This window comes from Caenorhabditis elegans, chromosome V, assembly GCF_000002985.6.
Source record: "Caenorhabditis elegans chromosome V".
NCBI classification, from domain to species: domain Eukaryota; kingdom Metazoa; phylum Nematoda; class Chromadorea; order Rhabditida; family Rhabditidae; genus Caenorhabditis; species Caenorhabditis elegans.
Window position 1 is genome coordinate 19,167,897 of NC_003283.11, and position 22,437 is coordinate 19,190,333.

Sequence of the window (22,437 nt, forward strand, 5' to 3'; positions counted from 1 at the left end):
GAATTTTTATGAATTTTTGATTTTTTTCTTGAATAAAAACCTTTTCGGTTCATTTTAAAAAATAATCAGATTGAGCATGTCATTCCGGTGATTTTTCGTATGAACATGGCATATTTCCGATAATTTTGATTTTTCGCCGATGAGAGAGCGCAGAGAAACGAGACACTCTCACTGTCTGCGTCTCTTTTCTCTCCTCGTTGGTTGTGAAAAGTACCGTAACTCTGTTATTTTGACGTTTTTTTTGGCTTGAATTGAAAAAAATTGAATTTTTAGATCAGAACGGTTCGAATGAATATAAATTTGTTAGTTTTTGAAAATTCTTTTTTCGAATTTTGATATTTTCCAAATTGAGATAAAAACTGTATTTGCTCACAATTCTTTAAAGCTGACATTGTAACGTTTTTTTTAAATTCACATTTTTAAATCAAAGTTTAAATTATACAATTTTGAAAAAAAAAACAATTTTTTTTGAAATTTTCAAAAATTGCCAAAAAAAATTTTTATTTTTTTAAGTGTGTTTTTTCCATTCCATGTCATTCTAAAAAAACAAGAAAATTTTATTTTGAGAACATTGAAAAATACTGGTAGCAGTATGAGTAACCAATTAATTTTCTGGAGGAGAAGCTCCTCACCATTTAAATTTTCTTCCAGTGTTTTATATTTTTTTCTGCCGTTTTTTTAATTGGAAATTCTACACTAAGACAGTAGAAAAATTGTAAAAAAAGTATTTTACAACAAAAAACTTCCCAAAACTCCGATTTATAGCACCTTTTGCATCAAAAAAAAGTGTGATATAATATTCACAACGCCCTTCTCCTCCTCCTACTTGACTCCTATATATCTTCTTCTTTTTTCCCCAAATTTTCCATGTCAAAGTACTGGTAGGTGCTCTCCCTTTGAAGCTGTGCTTATCCGGGCGTGAACCTTCTGAAGCCGTCTTCAACTGCTTTTCTGAAGGCTTTTGAAAATTTTGAAATTACGGAAAATATTCATTTTTAATTTTTTTCAGGTCTGACGAATAATCTTTCCCATTTTTTGATTGAAAATTTTAAAATTAATACTTAGCTTTAAAAAATCGGCTTGAAATGTTTGAATTGAATTTTTTAAAAATAAATTGACAACTCAAAATGCTCACTGAGCTCTAATTTTTCTCAGAAAAATCGTAGAAAAAATTAATTTAATTTATAAATTTTTGGTGAAGTCTCCTACCGACTTGACGCAAAATTTCCAAATTGTAGAAAAAACTGCTTAATTTTAGAATTGTTTTTAAAATTTAAATTTGAAGAAATGGACGCCCCAAAATGCTCACTGAGCTCTAATTTTGCTCGAAAACATTGTCGAAAAATTCATTAAATTTTTAAATTATCCGCAAATTTTCCAAATATCAAAATTATTTCATGAAGCTCCAAATTTGCTCAGAAATGTTTCTAAAAAAATTTCCTTATTTTTGAATTTTTTGTATACAAATATATATTATATATATTATAATATTTTACGGTAAAACTGCAATTTTTGTAAATGGACAACCCAAAATGCTCACTAAACTCCAATTTCGCTCGGAATATTTTCTAGAAAATAACAGCCTAATTTTTGATTTTTTTTGTAAAATTTCGCTATATGACGGCAAAATTGAAAATTTAAAAAAAAATTAGCTTGAAAATTATTGTAGAAAATTTTGCTCAATTTTTTCTGGTGTCTCTTGCAAAATTTTCTAAACTTTGGCATAGAAACCGCGAAAGTTCCAAATTTAAAAATCGACAACCAAAAATGCTCACTGAGCTCTGATTTTGCTCAGAAAAATCGTAGAAAACTTGATTTAATTTTTTAAAAAATTGGTAGTCTCCTACAGAATTGACGCAAAATTTCCAAATTAATAAAAAAAAATTCATAATATTTTCTATTTATTTTGTTGTCTAAAATGTATACCTTCTAAATTTTCAGTTTTTGGCACCTTTTATGCTAGCCTATTAAATATTTCATAAACCACCCGAAAAGTGTTACGTTTTCTCAGATTTTTTCACATTTTTTCCTACCTACATTTGTCCCTATTCTGTCCTGCAATTTAGTCCCTGCTTCATCCATCATTTCTCTAAAACCGGAAGCATTTTCGGCTCATTATCATAAATAATTGCCTCTTCCACCTCCTCGTTTCATCTCTGCACACACACACACATACTTTTAAAAGAGTAATTGCACACAATAAGTGAGCACATTATTCACATTATTTGAACTTTGAATGAACATTTTTTGAGTTTGTTGGAAAAAATTCGAAGTAATTTTTGCTGTTTAAAACAAAAAAAATTAAAAAAAAAATTTTTTTTAACTGCAAAAATAATAATATAAAAATTTTTTTGAATTTGGAAGTTTAAATTCATTTTCTGATTTTGTTTTCAATTTTGTAATTTTTGAATTTTTTTTATTCGAAAAATACGAAAAAAAATTCAAAATTTATTTTTTCAAATTTTTCTCAAAAACTCGATTTTTGAAAACTCTGAAGCTTAAAATTTCGAAATAAGCTTGTTTTCCCGGTCAATTTGAGAATAATCTTGACATGTTTCTGATAAATTTTAAATTTCTGGGTCTTATTCTGTCTGCGTCTCTCAACTGTGCAGTCTCTAGTACTTTTTTCTGTTTTCATGCTGTAAAATCTTTTTTTTTTTCAATTTTATATATATATATATATATATAACATTTTTATTGCATTTTCCAATAAAACTTCAAATTTCAAAAATTCCGATTTTTCGGAAAAAATTCAAAATTTCAAAAAAAAAAAACTATTTTTTAAATTTTTTTAATGAATTTTTATTAACTCAATTTTTTCTCGAAAACTCAAATTTCGAGAGCTTTAAATCTTTAAAATTCAAAATTAGCCAGTTTTTCCGGTCAATTTAAGCATTATCATGACAAATTTCTGATAAATTTGAAATTTCTAGGTCTTCTTGTCTACGTCTCCCCGGTTACTGTAAATACTGTTATTTTCGTGGCAGGACCTTTGTTATGTAAATTTTTAAAGTCTCAACAATTAAGCGGTTTGGTTAAAAACATTTTTTTCCGCAAATTTCAAAATTTTCTTTAAAATTTTTTTTTCAAAAAATAAAAATTTCAAAAAAAAATTTTCGTCTAAAAACATCAACCATTCAATTTTTATATATTTGGAGCACACACAGAAACAAATTATGTGCTCTCCGCCACCAGCACAAGTTGACGGACAATGTTTCCGGCGTTAGGCAACAAATAGAGAGGAAGAAGCCGTGGTGGGGGGGGGGAGGGGGAAAATTGAGAGAAGCTTGTCACGAAATTCTGTTTTTTGACGCTTTTTTGCGGGCCCCTAGTTATGCCTAGTTCTGTATTTTTTTACTAATTGTAAGGAGTTACTTGTAATTTTTGTTAAATAATTTTTTTTAATTTAGAAAAAATAATAATACGAAATTCCAAGATTTTCAAAATCCCAAAATTCTTTAAATTTTGTAATTTTGGTGTCCCAGTTATAGCAAATTTTACGGAAAACTCAATATATTAACCTATATTTCAAAAAAATTGTAAAGTCCCAAGTTGAGCTCAATGAGCATTTTGGGACGTCGGTTTTGAAAAAAAATTGAATTTTGTGACATTGGTTATGGGCTGCGATTGCCGTTCGGCAAAAAAAAATTGCCGGTTTGCCGAAAATTTTCAATTCCGACAGTTTACCGGTTTGCCGATTTGCCGATTTGCCGAATATCAGATTTGCCAAAAATGTTTAGAGGAATTTTTTTAACACTTGAAACTGTGTTTTTTTAAAACAATTTTCCAGTTTAATTTTGCCATTTGAAATTGAAATTCTGAAATTTCCGAAAAATTAATTGCGAAATCACAATTTGCCGTTTTTCAGGCAAATTCGGCAAATCGTCAATTTGCCGGTTTGCCGGTTTGCCGAGATTTGCCTTGGGCAACTATTAACATGTATATTTTGATGTACAAGCTTTTTGAGCAAGGTCTAACTTTTGCGATATAACCGCATTTTTGAGCCAAAAACTCTCCCAGGAAGTGTCAATATACTCGTACTTGTGTCACTTGGGCGGTATAGTGACATATGGAGCCCCATAAAATAATCCTCTTTCTTTTTTTTTTTTTTAGAAAAAAACTACTATTTTTGAATGGGGCGCCACCTTCAAAGCCTTCCAATTCACATAAAAGCCAAGATTTCAACAGAAAAAAAATTTTTTTCACAAGAGTTTCACAAGTTTATTGTACTAAATCTTACAAGAATTTTAAAAATTTTGAATTTTTGTCAATGGGGTCAATTTTTTCAAAAATTTTTGGCCAAAATTTTTTTTTGGTCGAAAGTTCCCATTTGGTTTTTATCGGAAATTTTAAAAGTTAATGATTTTCTCATCAAATTTTCATTGCAAATTCAAAATATATATATTTGAATTTTTACAAAAAAATTTTTTCCGAAAATTTCTAAAAATGAGATTTTAAATAGAAAAAAAAATTTTTTGAGAATTTTTTTTTGAAAATTGAAAAACAATTTTATTTTATTTTTTATTTTGACCAATTATATTTACTCCGAATTTTTTTTAATATATCAATACTGATTTTGAAAAAACAACTATTTATAAGTGACGAAGTTTAGGAAGAAGGCATTAGTGAGAGAGCGCAGACAGCGAGAGTGTCTCGTTTCTCTGCGCTCTCTCATATTCGAAATTTCAAGAGTATCTGAAATATATCATGATTAAACCGAGGAAACTTAAACCGAGAAAATATGATAATTTTTATTTTAAGCGTAAATTGTTTAAAAATTGTAAATCTCATTTTTAGAAATTTTCGGAAAAATTTTTTTTTCGAGATTATTTTTAAATTTTTTTGTAAAAATTCAAATATGTATATTTTGAATTTGCAATGAAAATTTGATGAGAAAATCTTTAACTTTTAAAATTTCCGATAAAAACCACATGGGAACTTTCGACCAAAAAAAAATTTTGGCCAAAAATTTTTGATTGAATTTTACACACTTTTGAAACATTAATGTGCACTTTTTGTTAAGTATGTTATTCTGATTAATTTAAGTATAAACATGGCATATTTCTGATAACTTCGAATTTTAGAGGTATTATTATATATACGCCTAAAAACCACTACCGTAACACTGTTAGTATCGCTGTAAGATAAAAATACCCCATTGACAAAAATTCAAAATTTTCAAAATTCTTGTAAGATTTAGTACAATAAACTTGTGAAACTCTTTAAAAAAATTTTCAAAATTAAAAAAAAAAATTTTTTCCAAAATTTTCAAAAAAAAATTTAATCTCAATTATGTCAAAAATCATTGTCTCAGGTGTCAATCTTTTTGCAATTCCTCCATTTTTTCCCGAAAACCAAGATGATCGATGGCTCATCACACTTTCCCCCACACACACAGCCGTTCACCAACCAACCACAAAATGACAATTTTTTTTTTTCAAAATTGCCAACTTTTTGCTTTATTTCAAACCTTGCCGGAGCTTCAATGAACTTTTCCTGGCGCTTAATTTCGCAAACTTTTTGTGCGTTTTCCTTTTTCCAATTTACTGCCGCTAGTCGTACATCTCGTTGACATGTCCTTCCTCCTCATTTTGACCTTTTTCACACCAAATATTTGGATTCAAGTGCATTTTTCTGTGTGGAACAATGTTTTTCTCACAACAATTTCGGAAAAAAACACAAAAAATTTAATATGAAATTTTTTTTGACAAAAAAAATTTCGAAAAAAATTCCATAATGTCGAACTTTTCCAAAATATATAAAATTTACATATCTTTGAATATATATTTTTAAAAATTCAAAAATCACATGTACCATCATAGAAAAAATTTTTTTTTTTTTTTGAATTTTTTTTTGAAAAATTTCAAAATTGTCGAAAAAAACTACATTTTCAAAACCAAAAAATTTGTACTCAACCAAACCACGTATAATTCGTGACTTTTAAAGTGTACATATCAAAGGTCTCATCACGAAAATAACAGCAGCTACAGTAACCTGGGGGCGCTGACTCGAAATTTCAAATTTATCAGAAATATGTCATGATTATACTTAAATTGACCGGAAAAGTATGCAAATTTTGAAATGTTCAATCTTATCACACACAGTTATTGATTCTTTAAAGAGAAACGAAATTTCAAAAAAAAAATATTTTATTAATTTTTTTTTTGAAAAATGATCTACATAAAGTTAGTCATATTTTCCAAAAAACCAATTCTACATTATTTTTCGCAAAATATATAAGTACCCTGCCCCATAATGAAACTAAAATTCATGTGTATAAATTTTTTTTCGAAATTTTCTTCCCAAAATTCTCCGATTTTTACCAGTTTTATACAAAATCAATTTGAGTTTTTTGCTAATTTTCAAAAAAAAAAAAAAAAAAAAAAAGACCTCGAAACTTAAAATTTATCAGAAATATGTCATGATTATACTTAAATTGACCGGGAAAATATGCGAAATTTGAAAATTTAAATTTAAAAAATCCTAAACCAAAAAATGTTGAAAAAATTAGTTTTTAATTTTAGGAAAAAAAATCAAAAAAATTTTTTAATTTGTTTTTTTTTCAAATTTTTTTTTCAAAATCTTCAAAATTGCAAAAATTGTGTGTTTTTTCTAATTGTATCATAATTGTTCCATCATTTTTTTTTATTCCTGTCATTTGCAGTAGCTTCTCCTTATTTGGACTTCACCGTTTAACATTTTTCCGCTGAATCTCCTGTTAAAAATTTTTGTCCGAAGGAATTATTAAAATAACTATATAAATTAGTTTTTTTTGCAGTTTAAAAATTTTTAATAATGGTTTTTTTCTTTTTTTCTTCTTTTTTTTTCAAATTTCTAAACACAACCTACCCAATAACATTCCAGTAGTGAAATGCAATGCGGTTAAGCCTATTTCTCCTTTTACTAATGATGACGTCATCAACTACTTCCACGTCACCGAGTAAAAAATCGATAACCGTTACGTCATCCTCGTCCTCCTCCTCCACGTCATCATCAGAATCTATGCCACGTCATCACAAAACACGCCGGCGACGTCACGGAGACTATGAGGATTCGGAAAATGACGATGATGACGAAGATTATTCGGAGGACGAAGGTGAAGCCCCACCACCACCTCCCCCGGCGCCGCCACAAATGACCGACGAGGAAAAATCGATAATGTGGCAGAACCCGGAACATCCGGAACGTCGCCAAGGACGGTATTCCGGTGGAGACGATGAACAAACCGAATTCGTGAGAACTGAATATACCGACATGGAATATAAGAAATTAAGGACTTATAGTGAGTTTTTGAAAAGGACCTGGAATATGCGAAAATGTTGCGAAAATTTGAAAATTTTGACAACAAAAAAAGGCTCATTGAGCCCTAACTCTGTCCTGAATGGTTTTTTTTGAAAACGAATAAAAATTTTGAATTTGACGCCCATATTAAAAATAGGAAAGTATTTAAAATTCGACAACACACAAAATGCTCATTGAGCCATAACTCAGCGCTAAGTGATTTTTATTGAGAATAAAATTAAATTTTGAAATCCTTCAACATTTTGCTACAAACTAGACACCCACATTAAAGAATTGAAAAATTAAATAAAAAAAATAAAAATAAAAATAAATTTTTTGGCCTAAAATTTTATGTCAAAAAAAGTTTTCATCAATTTCTGGAATTTCAGATTTATGGGTTAAAAAAATTTAAAATTTTTAAATGCGCTAAAATTAAGTTTCAAAGTGTTAAAATGATTCATTAAAGCATTTGAAAAGTTGTATAAAAATTTAGAAAAAAATCTGACGGGAAATTTTTGCACCAGAATTTTTATATTTTTTCGAAAAAAAAATCGTTTTTTTTACGGTTTAACTTGTTTTACAGCAATAAAGTATATGTATTAGACTTAAAAATAGTCCAAAACCGAGTTCAAATGTCTTTGTAAGGCCTTTTCTCGGCGAGCATTTTATGATGTCGAACTCAAAAAATCAAAATTCTGCAAAACGTCACTTAGAGCCAAGTTATAGCTCAGTGAGCATTTTGTGTAGTCTAACTCCATAATTCTTCTCAATGTGACCTTCGTTCTGGAAACTCAAGCTTTAAAAAATGTTCAACAGTGCCTAGAAACCTAGAAACAAGTTACAGCTCAGTGAGCATTTTGGGGCGTCAATTTTAAATTTTTAATTGAATTTTCCTGGCAGGTGCTAAAGTCTCAAAATTTCAAATTTTATGGTACAAAACTGGATTTATTTTAACTCTTTTTCCCGTTTTTTCAGTTTTCCCAAAGAAATATAGATTCACATTGCTCATTCATTAGTCCTATAGTAGTAGTTCTCTATAGAAATTCCAATCCAATTATATTAATTAAGTCCCGCACTCCCCAACTGTGCTTCATTCTATTATTATTATTTTATAATTCCCAGTATATACATAGGCTTCGCTCCTATCGATTTTTTTGGAGATTTTAGATTTTCAAAAAAAAAAAAGTTTCAAAAGTTTTTCATTTCAACCTCAAAACTGGCGCCAAACTTCACATCCCTTTTTGTTTCCAAAAATTCGCGAGAAATTTTCAAAATATATATTCTGGCAATGTTCATGCACACATATACCATGCTGAAAAATTCATGAATCTGTGTGCTCTGCGCGAGCTCGCGAGCTCTCAAACAAATAGGTATCTTTCGAGAATATACCACCCCCTGCGACACAAGAGATTGAGGTTTGCGGATTTTTTTTTCGAATTTTTTCAAATGAAACTGTGAGATTTTATTTTCCTGTAGCCTGTCAATTCCCAATTATTTAGAAATTTTGAAATTAAATTTCAAATTTTCTGAGAAATTTTTTTGGCAGGAATTTAAAAAAATTTTTGAGTACAAATTTTGGCGGGAAACTCAATTTTTTAGAGAAATTTTTTTTTACCGGGAATTAACATTTTTGGTTAAACTTTTTAACGATAAATTCAAAATTTCCAAAAAAAAAAACTTTTTGGCGTAAATTTAAATTTTTTGAGAGAATATTTTGGCTGGAAATTCAAGCGTTCCAATACAATTTTTTAGCGGGAAGTTCAAATTTTTTTTAGACCAAAATTTTAGAGAAAATTTTGTGAAATATTATTTTTTGGTGGGAAATTCGAATTTTAAACAAGGAATATTTTTAATTTTTTTTTTTGAGAAAACAAATTATGGCGGTGAACTAAAATAGTTTAGAACCGATGTAGAGCTCAATGAGCAATTTGGGCTGTCAATTTCTTTAGAAAAGACTGCAAAATCAGTATCCAACTTTAATATATTTTGTAATTTTTGAACTATCTCCAAAATCCCTACCAAAAAAAAAATCAAATATTTTTGGAACACAGCCAATCGAATTATGAAGTCGCAGTCGAAGTCACTCGACACACATACACACACTATGATTTAGTTAAACTTTATAAATAAATATAATCATCGTTCGGTGCCCCCCGCCGCCTTCTCCGTCTTCGTCTTCTTGCTATTTTCATGTCATCATGCCCATAGTGGTGTGCTCCGTGCTCCGACGAAGAAGGAGAAGCTCATCATATTTGCATAATCGACAAGTTGACAGCGTCTTAGAGCATTTTCTTCTATGGATTTTTATACCTTTTTTGTATGTGTGTTTTTTTTAAAACAATTTCCTTTTTTGAAATTTTATGAAATTGACATCTCGAAATGCTCATTGAGGTATAACTCGGTTTAAAATTATCCTAGGAAAAAGCTTACAAAATTTTTGAACTTTCGATAAAATTTTCGATCCCAGAAAAAATTTAAGTAAATATTTGATTTTTCCATAAAATTTACTACTAATTTTTCCCCCCATATTCATAACTTTACAGTATTCGAAATTGACGCCCTAAAATACTCAGTGAGCACTAACTTGGCTCAGAGAACCCTTTTGGAAAAATAATGGTATTTTTATATAATTTTAAAATTCAAGAGTTAAAGATTTCAAATTTTTTGGTGAAACCACTAGAAATTGAACATTTTTCAACATCGACAGCACAAAATGCTCATTGAGCTCAGCTTGGCCTAAAAAGATAGATTTTAAAAAAATATTTCAAGCAAAATTTCTCCCCAAAAGCTTTCAAAAAAGCGCACATTTTGGAAAAAAAATGCACCAGTGGCTCAGCCGGGTAGAGAGATGGCTATGGCTCAGAAGGTCGGGGGTTCGACCCCCAAGCCGGGTTAGTTTTTTTTTCGGTGTTTGTATTGCAATTTTATAATCAAAAATCATTCTCTAAACGCCAGAGCTTTAGTTTTTTGTGAAAAAACCCCAACACAAAAGGTAAAAACCAAATTGCTCCCCCCCCCCCCTCACCAAAATTGCACATTCACACTTTTTATAGAGGTCGAGTTTCTGCGCGTGATTTGGAGGTATATTTCGGGGGGGGGGGGGTGTCTAAGAGCTTGAGCTCCACGCTCCACTTGATTCCATATTTTTTGCACTTTTTTCACCCGGCGCCCCAGCTTTTTGGCCTTTTTATAGGATTTTTGTTATACAATGTTTGATTTATGGTATTTTCAATTAATCTAGTACGAAGAATTTGAAATTTTTTGGCTGAAAATTTAATCAAAAATACTTTTGTTGTTGTTGTTTTTGAGCTTGTCTGACAAGTTTGAGCAATTTTTTAAATTTTTTTTGAGCTTTTAAGCTTGGTATAAATTCAAATTCTCATGTGAAAAATTTTGTACTTTAAAAAAAAAAGTATTTCTACCAATTTTTTTTGGGTCTGTCTCTCTGAAAAATGTTGTGTTTAAAATTTGTTTTCAAATTTTAATTTTTTTTTTTCCAAATTTTCTTTATAGTTTCCCAGATGTTTGTCATAATATCTCACTTCCCGTATAAAAATTTTCAAATTTCCGGTGACCACAATTTTTCGTCCCAATTTTCCAAATTTCCGGTTTATTATGCATTTCAAAGTGCACCACCTCCCACAGAATTTCGACTATTTCTCTTCTTCCTTTGGAATACAAATAGTCTTCAAATTACTTGAGCTTTTGTGCTCACGGAGCACATTTTTGCTCAATTTCGAAAAAAAAAATTTGGAGCAAAAATTGTTTTTTTTTGGATTTTTTTTTTTCAAAAATTTTTCAAAAAAAATTCCTTCTCTAATTTTTTATTTCTCATTTTTACTCAAAAAAAGTATCCAACCGCTCAATTGCTTTATCTTCACCCAATTCAACTGGAATAATGCGATTGTGTGGAGCTCTGGCCTCCGGGCTCTGGTTCCGCCCACTTTTTGGCAACTAGTGCTCAGAAATTGAGTGAGCTATCCAATCAGATCATCACTTGGTTGAATGGATGGTTAGACTTGGTTTTTGTAAATTTTTGAGATGAAAAATGAGGTTTTTTTTTTTGAAATTTTTTTGAATTGATTTTTCAGCCATTTTTGAACATTTTTTATCCCATTTTTTCTACTACAGAAATCACCAAATAATTGCTTCCATGAAAAATTGGCAAAAAATGGACCATTATTCTCAACTTCCGATCATTTTTTTTTCTTTTCATAGCTTTATGTTGGTTTTTAATCGTTCCAGTAACTTTTTTATGTGAATTATTAATTTTCGAAGATTTTAAGTAGTAAAATGGTAGAATTTTCAAAAAAAAAAAATTCAGCAGTTTACTAGAAACTTACGTTAGGCATTCTGAAAATTTCAAAAACATTTTTTTTTTTGGGTCAAAAAAATTTTTTTTTTGTAACATTCCAATTACCGAAAAAAAATTTACAGTAGAACCCAGTTTCTGAGCAAGTATTTTGACTTAAATCTAAATCTCTAAAAATGTATAGTTTTAGTTTTTGTTTTCTAAAAAAAACTTGCGCAAAAAAAAAAAAAAATTTTTTGAATTTTTTTTGATTGTTTTTTTTTCGAATAATTCATCAATTATATGTAGATTTGCAATAAAATTTTTTGCAAATTTACTTTAACAAATTTTTATTTTGACCAAAAAACCTGTATTTTAACGTTAAAAAAACCAAATTTCCACAATAAATGGAAATCGACGCCCCAAAATGCTCATTAAAAACACTTTTAATTAGGTAGTTTTTGAGAAAAGTAACCTTTATATTTAATTTATCTAGGTAATTTTAAAATATAAAAACTTAAAATCCTACTGCTTTGGTTTGAATTTTGAAAAAAAAATTGGCCTGGAAAACGGAAAACGTTTTCGGAATTTTGTTTCAAAAAAAAATTTCAAAGTTGTTAAAGTAAAGATTTACTTTTTAAAAAATTAAAAAAATTAAAATTTCAAAACATTAGGCATTTTAACAAATGCCTATCATTAAATTAAAAAAAAAAGAAATTCTACGCCCCGAAATGCTCACTGAGCCGTAACTTCTTAAAACTGGTCTGAAAAAATCAAATTAGATTTTTTTTTGATTTTACAGTTTCTAATAATTTAATATTTAACGGTAGACAAATTTCGATTAAAAAAAAGTTTTTATCAAAAAAAAAATTTTTTTGAGAAAATTTTTTCTTCCAAAAATCCCAAAAAACGCAAAAAAATTTCCAGCGTTCGTCATTATTTTTCCCCTTTTCTTACCAACTTCCGTCTATTATATAACTATACTACTTTTTTTGGAGCACTTTATGTGCTCTATTGCCCTCTTTTATATGATATTGTGGGACCCCTGAATAGGATTTTCACACGATAATTTTGAATTCTTGGTATATATCTGATTGAACTTTTATGAGTTGTATCAAAATCCCAGACCACCCTCCTGAATCTTGTTGTGCAGCAACAATAGGGTATTAAGTAATTGAATTTATTGAAGAATGAGAAAATGAGAAAATGACTCGGAAAATGCAATTTGCGGGGGGCCCAATCTGGCTTGAAAATAATAGGAAAAGTACAAAAAACTAGTGTAGAATTCTATGGCGAATTCACCAAATTTAAGACGTTTTTATTAAAAATTTGCAGGGCGAAAAATTACATAAATTATTTTGTAATGTTCTTGTAGAAATGTTTTGAGTCAAGTTAGAGCTTGATAAGCAAATTTTTTTTTGCAATTTTTATTGGTTTTTGCAGATTATATAACGAAGAAATATTTTAGAAGTTGTTTGGAAAGTATTAATTTTTCGAAAAAAAAGTTTTTTGAATTTTTTCGTCCAAAAAAATTAAATTTTTCCAGAAACTTCAAAAATGTTAACCATCTGTCTAAAAATCAATGAAAATTTCGAAAAAAAAACTAGTTTTTGAAACAATTCTACAGGACTAGAAAGTAGTGAAAATTGAAGGATTCAGGTTGGAGCTGTGTCGCCTACTTTCCACTACGTCGGAGGCCTGTAGAATTGCTCCGAGAGCTGGTTTTTTTGCAATTTTTTATTGTTTTTTGCAGATTATAAAACAAAGAAATGTTTTGGAAGCTTTTCGGAAATTTTAATTTTTCGCAAAAAAAAAACACATTTTTTTCTATTTTTTTTCCATCCTAAAAATATGTTTTTTTCAAAAAATTTTAGCTTTTCCAAAAAACTTCAAAGTTTTGATCTACTTTTAAAAAACCTTAAATCATTAAAAATCCTCAAAAAACAGTTTTTGAAACAATTTTTAATTTTTGGAAAAAAAAACAATTTTTTTTGAATTTTTTTCATCCTAAAAATTTTTTTTTCAAAAATTTTATTTTATCCAAACACTTTAAAAAATATTTTTTTTTAACTGTCTGAAAAACAATAGAAGTTTGCAAAAAACCAGGTTTTGTAACAATTCTACAGGGCTTGGAAGTAGTACTAACAATTTGAGTCTACGTAATTCAAACTCTTATATCTCCGCACTGGTAATAGCTATCAAAAAGTTCCTAACTAAGACTATACTCAAAAAGTTATGCTTAACAACTTTTCAGTTGACAACTTTTTTCTAGCTCTACACATTTCAAAGATACACCTCAAAAACTGCTCCACACAAGCCTTCCAAATAAATCACTGGGTGGTGTCTCTAATAGTTACCGCATCGTGAATCCTTCTACCGTAACCCCCGTCAATTGTCAGCCGCTTGACAATGATGTATTACTAATCACTTGCCTCTTCCTGACATCAACCTGCCGAACATTACACCACTCCCCCTCCCTGCTCACCACTAATTCCTCTTTCATCTTTCGCCGACTATCTGTGAAATTGAATTTGTGAAATGGGGGAAATTTTATTTGGATTTTCTTATTTAGAGGGAATAAAAAAATTTAAAAAAATAATATAAATAATACTTTTACAAAAATAGTTTTTAAAAAATTTCGGAAAATTTTTTTTTTAATATTCTGAAAATTTCAAAAAATTTTAATTTCCAAAAAAAATTTTTTTTTGAAACTTTCCAAACTTTGAAAATTAATATCTGGCTTCCAAATTATTCCAGTTAAACTTTTGAAAAAAAAAACTGGAATTCAACATCCCAAAATGCTCATTGAGCTTTAATTTAATGTTCGGCATAGCTACATAAAAACTAGACATTTTTCAAATTTCTCACATAATTTTACATGCTAGGCATTTTTTTAAAAATTTGGTAGATTCCAAAAAAAACCCAAATTTTAGAGACACTGAAATTTGAAATTTGACAACCCAAAATGCTCATTGAGCCATAACTTGATTCAAAATCATTTTAGCAGAATTTGGTTTAATTATTTGAAACCACCATGAAATTTGCAATTGATTTGTCCCCCATATCAATAAGTGGAAAATTTTGAAAATTTGACATCATAAAATTTGGCTCATTGAGCTCTAACTGTGCTCAGTGAGACTCTGGAAAAATCAATTTAAAATTTTCCACTAATTTTAAGGAATATGTCTTTAAATTCGTAAAAATTAGGCACTCTTTGATGAATTTCTAATATATTGGAAATCGACAACCTAAAATTCTCATTGAGCAATAAATAACTCGACCCAAAATCATTTAAGTTCGAATTAATTTAAAAAACTGAGTTTACTATAAAATTTGCAATTGATATGACCCCATATCAAAAAACTGATTTAGGCAAAACTTCACAAAATATTTTAAAAATTTATTTCAATTTCACATGTAGTTTTAGATAGAATTTTCACAGTAAGAAATATATATATATAATAATTCTGGATTTTTTTCCCAAAAAAAACAAAAATTCCCCCAGTAAACCATAAATTCTCAGCTCTGAACATGTATAAGTATCTAAGAAACAGATAATGTCCCTTTTTCGAAACTTTTCCCCCCCGTTTTTCTTTTGACACTTTTTCATGGCTTCTTCTTCCATCCTACTAATCGGTCTTTTTATCTCCCATGGGATCCCCCGGGGCCGCCGGAAGAATATCGAAAACTTCCACTAAACACACAATCATTGTCTTTTTGTTTCACGGCCGGTTCAAATTTTTCAATTCTGAATTAATTTACTGTTGAATTTACTTTAATTGTTCGGAATTTGACATCCCAAAATGCTCATTGAGCTCTAACTTGGCTCAGGATGTTTTTAGTTGAAGTGAAATTTGCTATAACTTTGACACTCATTTTGGCATATTTGAAATTTTTAGAAACTGACATCCCAAAATGCTCACTGAGCTATAGCTTAAAATTACGTAAGCTTTCAATTTTTCCAGAAAATTTTCTACGGAATCGCAAAATTTTTTTATTTTTAAAAATTGCAAATTAAAGTATATAAAAGGATTTGTTTTGAAGATTATAATTTTGTAAATTAAAAAAAAATTTCAAATTACATTGTACATGAAATTTTGTCCTAGAAACAAGGTAAGTCAAATAAATTTAAATAAAATTTAACATCACAAGTAGCTCAATTGCTTAAATTCTATTAGTTATAGATTTCGACGCCCCAAAATGCTCATTAAGCTGTAACTTAGCTCTAGCTTATTCAGCTAAAAATTGTGTTGTAAGTTCGGATTTCTTGTAAAACTTGCTAAAGATTTGACGGAATTTGACACCCCAAAATGCTCATTGAGCTATAAATTTGTTTTGGGTCATTTCAGTTACAAATTGACATAATTTTTCAATTGTTCAAGGCAATTTTAATCAGTTTAAGTTTTTTTTTTAATTAAGCACGCTCAGTACGAAAAAATTAGGCATACATTATAACGTCATTGTTTTTTGTTAAAATTTGACATCTAAAAATGCTCATTGTGAAAAATATTTTATTTTGTATTTTTTCAATTTTGATTTCAATTTCAATATAATTATTGAAAAATTGAAAAAATTGCAAACTGCAATAAAAATAAAATAATTTTTATTTTTTGGAAATTTCGGAAGAAAAACATTTTTTGGAATTTTTTTTTGGAATTTTTTTTAAAAAAATGCATTTTTTTGAATTTTACCGGACATAACTGTTTTTTGACACAAACTATTTTAAATAAGCTCGAATATGTAGCTCACCGTGAGTGTAAAGACTACCCCCCTCCCCCCCCCCTCCCAACTAGTAACTCCACCGCTCATCATCTCTCTTAATCGAATCGGGTTTTTATATTCAAAGTGACACCTGGCTGATGCTCAATGAGCTCATTGAGCACACGGGCAGAGGCTCGCATTTAAAAACCTTTTAGCACCCTGTCTCACCTCCGCCAATTCATCACACTTCACACGTTTCAATTTTATTGCCATTTCCTGGTTGATAAATACCATTGATATTGGATTCAAATGTGCTTGAAATGTATATAAATTAGCTGAAAATTGTATTAATAGTTCAATATAAGTTTAGAGTTTTTGAAAAAATTTTGGATTTTTTTTCTGAAATTTTGAAAAAAAAAAAATTCAAAAAACAGTTTTTTTTTGAGAAAATCAAATTTCAAACTTAATTATTATAATTTTTCTTTAAAATTAAATTTAAAAAAAAACAGAAATTTTACACATTTCCCGCTATAAACTTTTGAAAGAAACTTTTTCGGAAAATTCGCTCTAATTAAAAAAAATGTTAATTAACTTTTTTAAAAATATTTTTACAGACGAATTCACTTTATTTCGGAACTAAATAAAGTAGTTTCAAAATTTTTCGATTTTCCTAAAAAAAAACCAAATTTTTTTTTAACAAATCATGAATAAACTACCTATGTGTCTAATTATTTGTTCTGGCCAGATTTATATATTTTTTTAAGATTTAGAGTTTTAAAACTATGTATAAGTGGTTAGATTCATGAAAAAAAAAATTTCAAAAAAAAAATTTTTTTTGGAAATTGTTTTTTTCAAAATTTGTTATATTTAATTTTTATTGATTTTTCTATTTTTTTAAAACAATTTTTCAACTTCTCCCATCAATAATCGAATTTTCCCTCTCTACGCAATCAATTCCTCTACCTTCCCAAAAAACTTTTTAAAGTGTTGCTCCTCACAGATGCTCCAATGATCATTCGACTAATATTAATATTGATGACGTCATCAATGACGTTTTCCGCCATAAATCCCGCCACCAAATTATCGAATTTCGATGAGAGTTTTGGGAGGTCTTCAGGTAGAAAATAGTGGGTGAAATTCGGGGAATTGGGGGGATAAATCACCGGATTTTATTGGTTAATGGGGAGAATTGAGACATGTGTTAGAGTGTGTAAAGAGTTAATTATAAAATGGAAAATTTATAGCTGAGAAAGTTTCGAAATTTTGAAAAAAATTTTTTTTGAAATTTCGAAAAAAAAAATTTTTTTTTTGAAAATTGGATTTTTTTTTTAATTTTTCTTACAAAATTCAATCAGAATATTTTCAACAAAAAAATTAAAATATTTCAGCAAGCCTCCCTCCTCCTAAAAATTATTTTCTTGCAGGCGCCGGTGCTCCAATCCCACGACAAGTCGAATGTTACTCGTGCATGTCGCTGTCTTACCAGACTAGTTGGAAATACTTACAAACTACGTATATTTATCCTAAAGTGAGTTTTTAGCTTGACTGTCGATGAAAAAGATTTTTTAAAAAATTTGCTAAAAAAAATTTTTTTTTTCAAAATTTTTTTCAGTATTTTTTTTTTCTAAAAAATCAAGCACTGTCATAACTCTGCTCATACTGTTCTAGAGACAATAATATGAATATTTTGAAATTTTGAAAAAAAGTTTGTGTAGAATAAAGTTAAACTTGTAAATTTTTAGAAAAAAAATTTGTCAAAAAAATTTTCAAAAAATTTTTTTCTAAAAAAGAATAGAAAACTTTATTAATCCAAACCATTAATCCCAATTCTGAAAAAAAAAATTTGATGGGTCCTACCACGAAAAAAACCGAGTTACAGCAGTTTTAACACCTGACGAAGAGGCGCAGACAGCGAGAGTGTCTCGTTTCTCTGCACTCTCTCTCTAAATTTCAAAGTTATTAGAAACATGTCATGATTATATTTAAATTGACCGCAATTATGTTCTGAATTCAAAAATTTTAATTTCAAAATTTTCAGACCTCAGAATTTTGAGAAAATCGGAAAATTCGAAAAATTGAAGAAAAAAATTTGCCATTTTTTTTTGCAACTTTCGAATTTTTACCAATTTTCAAAAAATATGGTAAATATGTCATAATTATACTAATATTCACAACAAAAAAAACCGAATTCGAATTTTTTTGTATATTAGGTCTCAAAACGTTGGCTGTAGTTATAATTAAAAAAAAAAAGAAATTTCAATTCCTCGTAATTTGGCTGGTTTTCTATATTTTTTTATTTTATTTTTTCAACCAATCATCATGAAAATTGATAAATAGTCGTATGAAATGACGATTATTCTAAAAATTTCAGGTCTTCACCGACAGATGCCGCGACCCGAATAGTGAACGTGGAATGCCTACTGTAATGTGTGGAAGTGTATGTGTATCGCTGATGGAGCCCGATGTGGAAGCTGGTAGGCATTTTTTTGAAGGTTTTTTGATTAATAGAAATAAATGAGCTAGAAATTCAAAAAAAAAAAATTTTTTTTGGAAATTTTTGAAAATTCTGAAAAAATTTTTTTTTTCAAAAATTTCAAAAAATGATTATTTTTAATTTTATTTTTTCCAGGAGTATTTATCGGCTTCAAACATATCCGAGGATGCTTGGACCGAGTTTTGCGGCACGGATTTAACCAATCAGCGCTCCGAACTCACCGGTTTCATCAGAATGTGAGTTCTTCTGGGGTCGAAAATAGTGTGGAACTCGTCAACACAAAATGCTCAATGAGCTCTATCTCTCGGCTCAAAGAGGCATTAGCTCAAATTAAATAAAAAATTTGATTTCGCCATAAAATTTGCTACTGATTTGACCCCCATATCGACAACTTCAAAATTTTAGAAATCGACGTCCCAAAATGCTCATCGAGCTCTATCTCGGCTCAAAGTGACGTTAGCTCAAATTTGATAAAAAATTTGAATTTGCGATAAATTTTGCTACTGATTTGACCCCCATATTGATATTTTTGAAATTTTGGAATTTGACAACACCAAATGCTCATTTTGAAAAATCGATTTTCTAGGCCTCAAAATAGGCTTATTTTGAGTTAAAAAACATTTTTAAAGCCTAAAAGCTTAAAAGCTTAAAATATTTGTAGTCCCGACAATTTTTAGACAGTTTTAAAAATGAGTCCCAGTGGCGCAGTATGTTAGAGGCGCGTTTACCACGCACAGGTCCAAAGTTCGAGTCCCACTGCGGTCAATAATTTTTATTTTTATTGTGATTCTTAATAAAACATTCCAGAACCACTGCCGAACGCTTTCCCGCTCAGCCCTCTTCAACCCAGCCCGGCAGACTGACCCCCCGGCACTCGGCGATGTTCAACTGTGCTCGTGTTACGGTGACCGGTGTAATTCTACAATAATGACGTCATCATCAATATTTATCGTCTTTTTATTAGTTTTTCTACATCGGTTATTGTATTGAAAAAGATTTTCTAAAAAATTTTTTTTTTGTGAAAAAAATTGCAATTTTTTTTTGAATTTATTGATTTTTACATGTCTTTCTTTGGATTTTTTTTTTGAAATATGATCTCCGTTTCTCTAGATGCCCATTTTTATGTTGGATATATGTATTACGGGTTTTTATATAAATATATATATATATTGGAAACACCAAACATTATTGGTTTTTTTTTTTGCTATTCTAACTGTAAGTTTTATTGCAAAAAGTGAATAAATTTTTACGTTCTTTTTTCTGAAAATTGTTTTATTTAAAAAAAAACAAAAAAACAAAAAAATTCAAAGATTTTGTCCAAATGGCTCAGTGGGATTTTCGCCGAACAAACTAAAACTACGAGAAAAAGGTGAAAATTGAGTTTTAAAACTTTAATTTATGAAAAATCTAAAAATTTGTGAGTTTTTCGCATATAAAAACTTAAAATTTAACTTAAAACCGTGATTTCTTATAATTTTCATCATTTTTCTGAATTTTTGAAAAGTTCGGTACAAGTGGCTCAGTGGGATTTTCGCCGACTACCAATCACAAGACCGGGGTTCGAGGCCGCGCTGAGGTCAAAAATTTTTGTAGTGGTTTTTTAACGTTTTTTGACAATTCAACTACGTAGAGTCCAAATTTTTAAGTGTTAGAAAACCAAAAACTACAAGAAAATGGTGAAAATTAAGTTTCAAAATTTCAATTTTAAAAAAGTCTAAAACTAGAGCTTTTTACATATAAAAACTTAAAATTTAACTTAAAACCGTGATTTCTTATAATTTTCATCGTTTTTCTGAATTTTCGAAAATTTTGTCCAAGTGGCGCAGTGGGATTTTCGCCGACTACCAATCACAAGACCGGGGTTCGAGACCGCACTGTGGCACAATTTTTTTATTGTGATTTTTAAACGGTTTTCGGATAATTCCACCATGCGGAATCCGAATTTTCAAGTTTTAGAACACAAAAACTACGAGAACATTATGAAAATTGAATTTTAAACTTTAATTTTTTTAAAAATCTAAAATTTGTGAGTTTTTCACATATAAAAAATTAAAATTTAACTTAAAACCGTGATTTCTTATAATTTCCATCGTTTTTCTGAATTTTCGAAAATTGTGTCCAAGTGGTGCAGTGGGATTTTCGCCGACTACCAATCATACCTCCGGGGTTCGAGTCCCCGCTGTGGTAAAAAATTTTTATTTTGATTTTTAAATGGTTTTCGGATAATTCCACCATGCGGAATCCGAATTTTCAAGTTTTAGAACACAAAAACTACGAGAACATGGTGAAAATTGAATTTTAAACTTTAATTTTTTTTAAAATCTAAAATTTGTGAGTTTTTCACATATAAAAATTTAAAATTTAACTTAAAACCGTGATTTCTTATAATTTCCATCGTTTTTCTGAATTTTCAAAAAAATGTGTCCAAGTGGCGCAGTGGGATTTTCGCCGACTACCAATCACACCTCCGGGGTTCGAGCCCCCAGCGTGGTCGAATTTTTTTGTATCTTTTGTATTTTTCTCCAAACAAGTTAATCATGCAAACTTCATATGTTTTTCACCTGAAAATTGCCAAATTTTCTGCACTATATTCAAATTTATTAGCATTTTTTCTAGAATGTACACGTGGAAATCACTACTAAATTATGGTAAATAGCGTAGCAAATCATCATCAAATCAAATACTAAAAGATTCTCCGCATCCACACGTTCCTTTAATATTAGGATTTCGGAAAACGAATTCCGACGATAGCTTATCGGTGACGTAATCCATTTCTGAGCCGAGTAGCGAGAGCTGAGCTTTTGGTTCGATCCACACTTTGATTCCGTCCTGGAAAATGGGAAAAATTGGGGGATTTTTCATCGAAATTAGTGAAAATCCGGGTTTTTTGTGATAAATTTGAGCTAAAAATCCAGATTTTGAGGCAATTTCTACCTGCTCAACTTCCTCGTCAAATTTCTGCTTATCCTTTGCATATTCCAGTGTATATGTTAACCCATTACAGCCTTTTTGTCGAACTCCGATCTGAAAAAATTAAAAATTTCATCATTTCCGGCGGCGCAAAAATCGAAAAATCGAAAAATCGACGGAAAAAACGAACTTTCAACGCATTTGCATCATTCTGTTGAGCCAATAACACGCGTATTCTGCTGACGGCTTCGTTGGTAAGTGTGAGAGCCGCTCTGAAACTTTTTCGGGGTGAAAATTGGCAGATTTCCGGGAAAATTCAGAATTACCTCGTTTGTCGGACTTTTAGCGCGCCTTTTATGACTTTTGCAGTTGCTCCACCGAATTTTGACATCGGAAAATTGAAAATTTAGTCGAAAAATGAGTAAAATAGCGAAAATTCCAGAAATAAAATGAAAAAAAAAAAAAAAGTGACAACGTTGCTCCGAAATCCCGGCCACGCGTGTAGTTTACCGTAAATCCAAACAAGAAATTTTTTGTCAAAATTGCCGAAATCAAGCGATTTTTAAGCTTTTTTTCTGTAAATTTTTTACGAAAATATGAAAAAATCAACGTTTTCATGCTATTATTTATTTTTCCCCTGTAAAAAACCTTTGAAATCATCGAAAAACCCTTAAAATCCAATAAAAACCCAAACACAACGACACTCCGCTCACCTCCCACCGCGTGTTGTTTACCGTAAATCCACACACAAGAGCAATTG

At 29.5% G+C, this 22,437-nt stretch overlaps 2 protein-coding genes across 4 annotated transcripts; one reads left to right on the forward strand and one right to left on the reverse strand.

The window, feature by feature from the left end:
* Positions 1–6,862: 6,862 nt before the first annotated feature.
* Positions 6,863–20,015, forward strand: hot-2 (Homolog of Odr-2 (Two)). Of its 2 annotated transcripts, none has more exons than NM_001269917.3 (5): positions 6,863–7,282; positions 17,698–17,801; positions 18,645–18,747; positions 18,903–19,003; positions 19,575–20,015. In NM_001269917.3, exons 1-5 carry the CDS (start codon positions 6,910–6,912, stop codon positions 19,755–19,757), a joined length of 864 nt encoding a protein of 287 aa, NP_001256846.1. In that variant the 5' UTR covers positions 6,863–6,909; the 3' UTR covers positions 19,758–20,015. The 2 variants fall into 2 exon arrangements, with proteins under 2 accessions (NP_001256846.1, NP_001256848.1); NM_001269919.3 differs by lacking the exon at positions 6,863–7,282 and adding an exon at positions 17,277–17,390 and having other exon boundaries at positions 19,575–19,924.
* Positions 20,016–21,348: 1,333 nt separating this feature from the next.
* Y39B6A.3 (Iron-sulfur cluster assembly 1 homolog, mitochondrial) lies at positions 21,349–22,117 on the reverse strand. 2 transcript variants are annotated; one of them, NM_001129566.4, is made up of 4 exons: positions 22,004–22,117; positions 21,868–21,955; positions 21,702–21,791; positions 21,349–21,596 (listed from the first exon to the last, which is right to left on the reverse strand). In NM_001129566.4, exons 1-4 carry the CDS (start codon positions 22,066–22,068, stop codon positions 21,444–21,446), a joined length of 396 nt encoding a protein of 131 aa, NP_001123038.1. In that variant the 5' UTR covers positions 22,069–22,117; the 3' UTR covers positions 21,349–21,443. The 2 variants fall into 2 exon arrangements, with proteins under 2 accessions (NP_001123038.1, NP_741696.1); NM_171606.6 differs by having other exon boundaries at positions 21,868–21,949; positions 22,004–22,111.
* Positions 22,118–22,437: the final 320 nt, after the last annotated feature.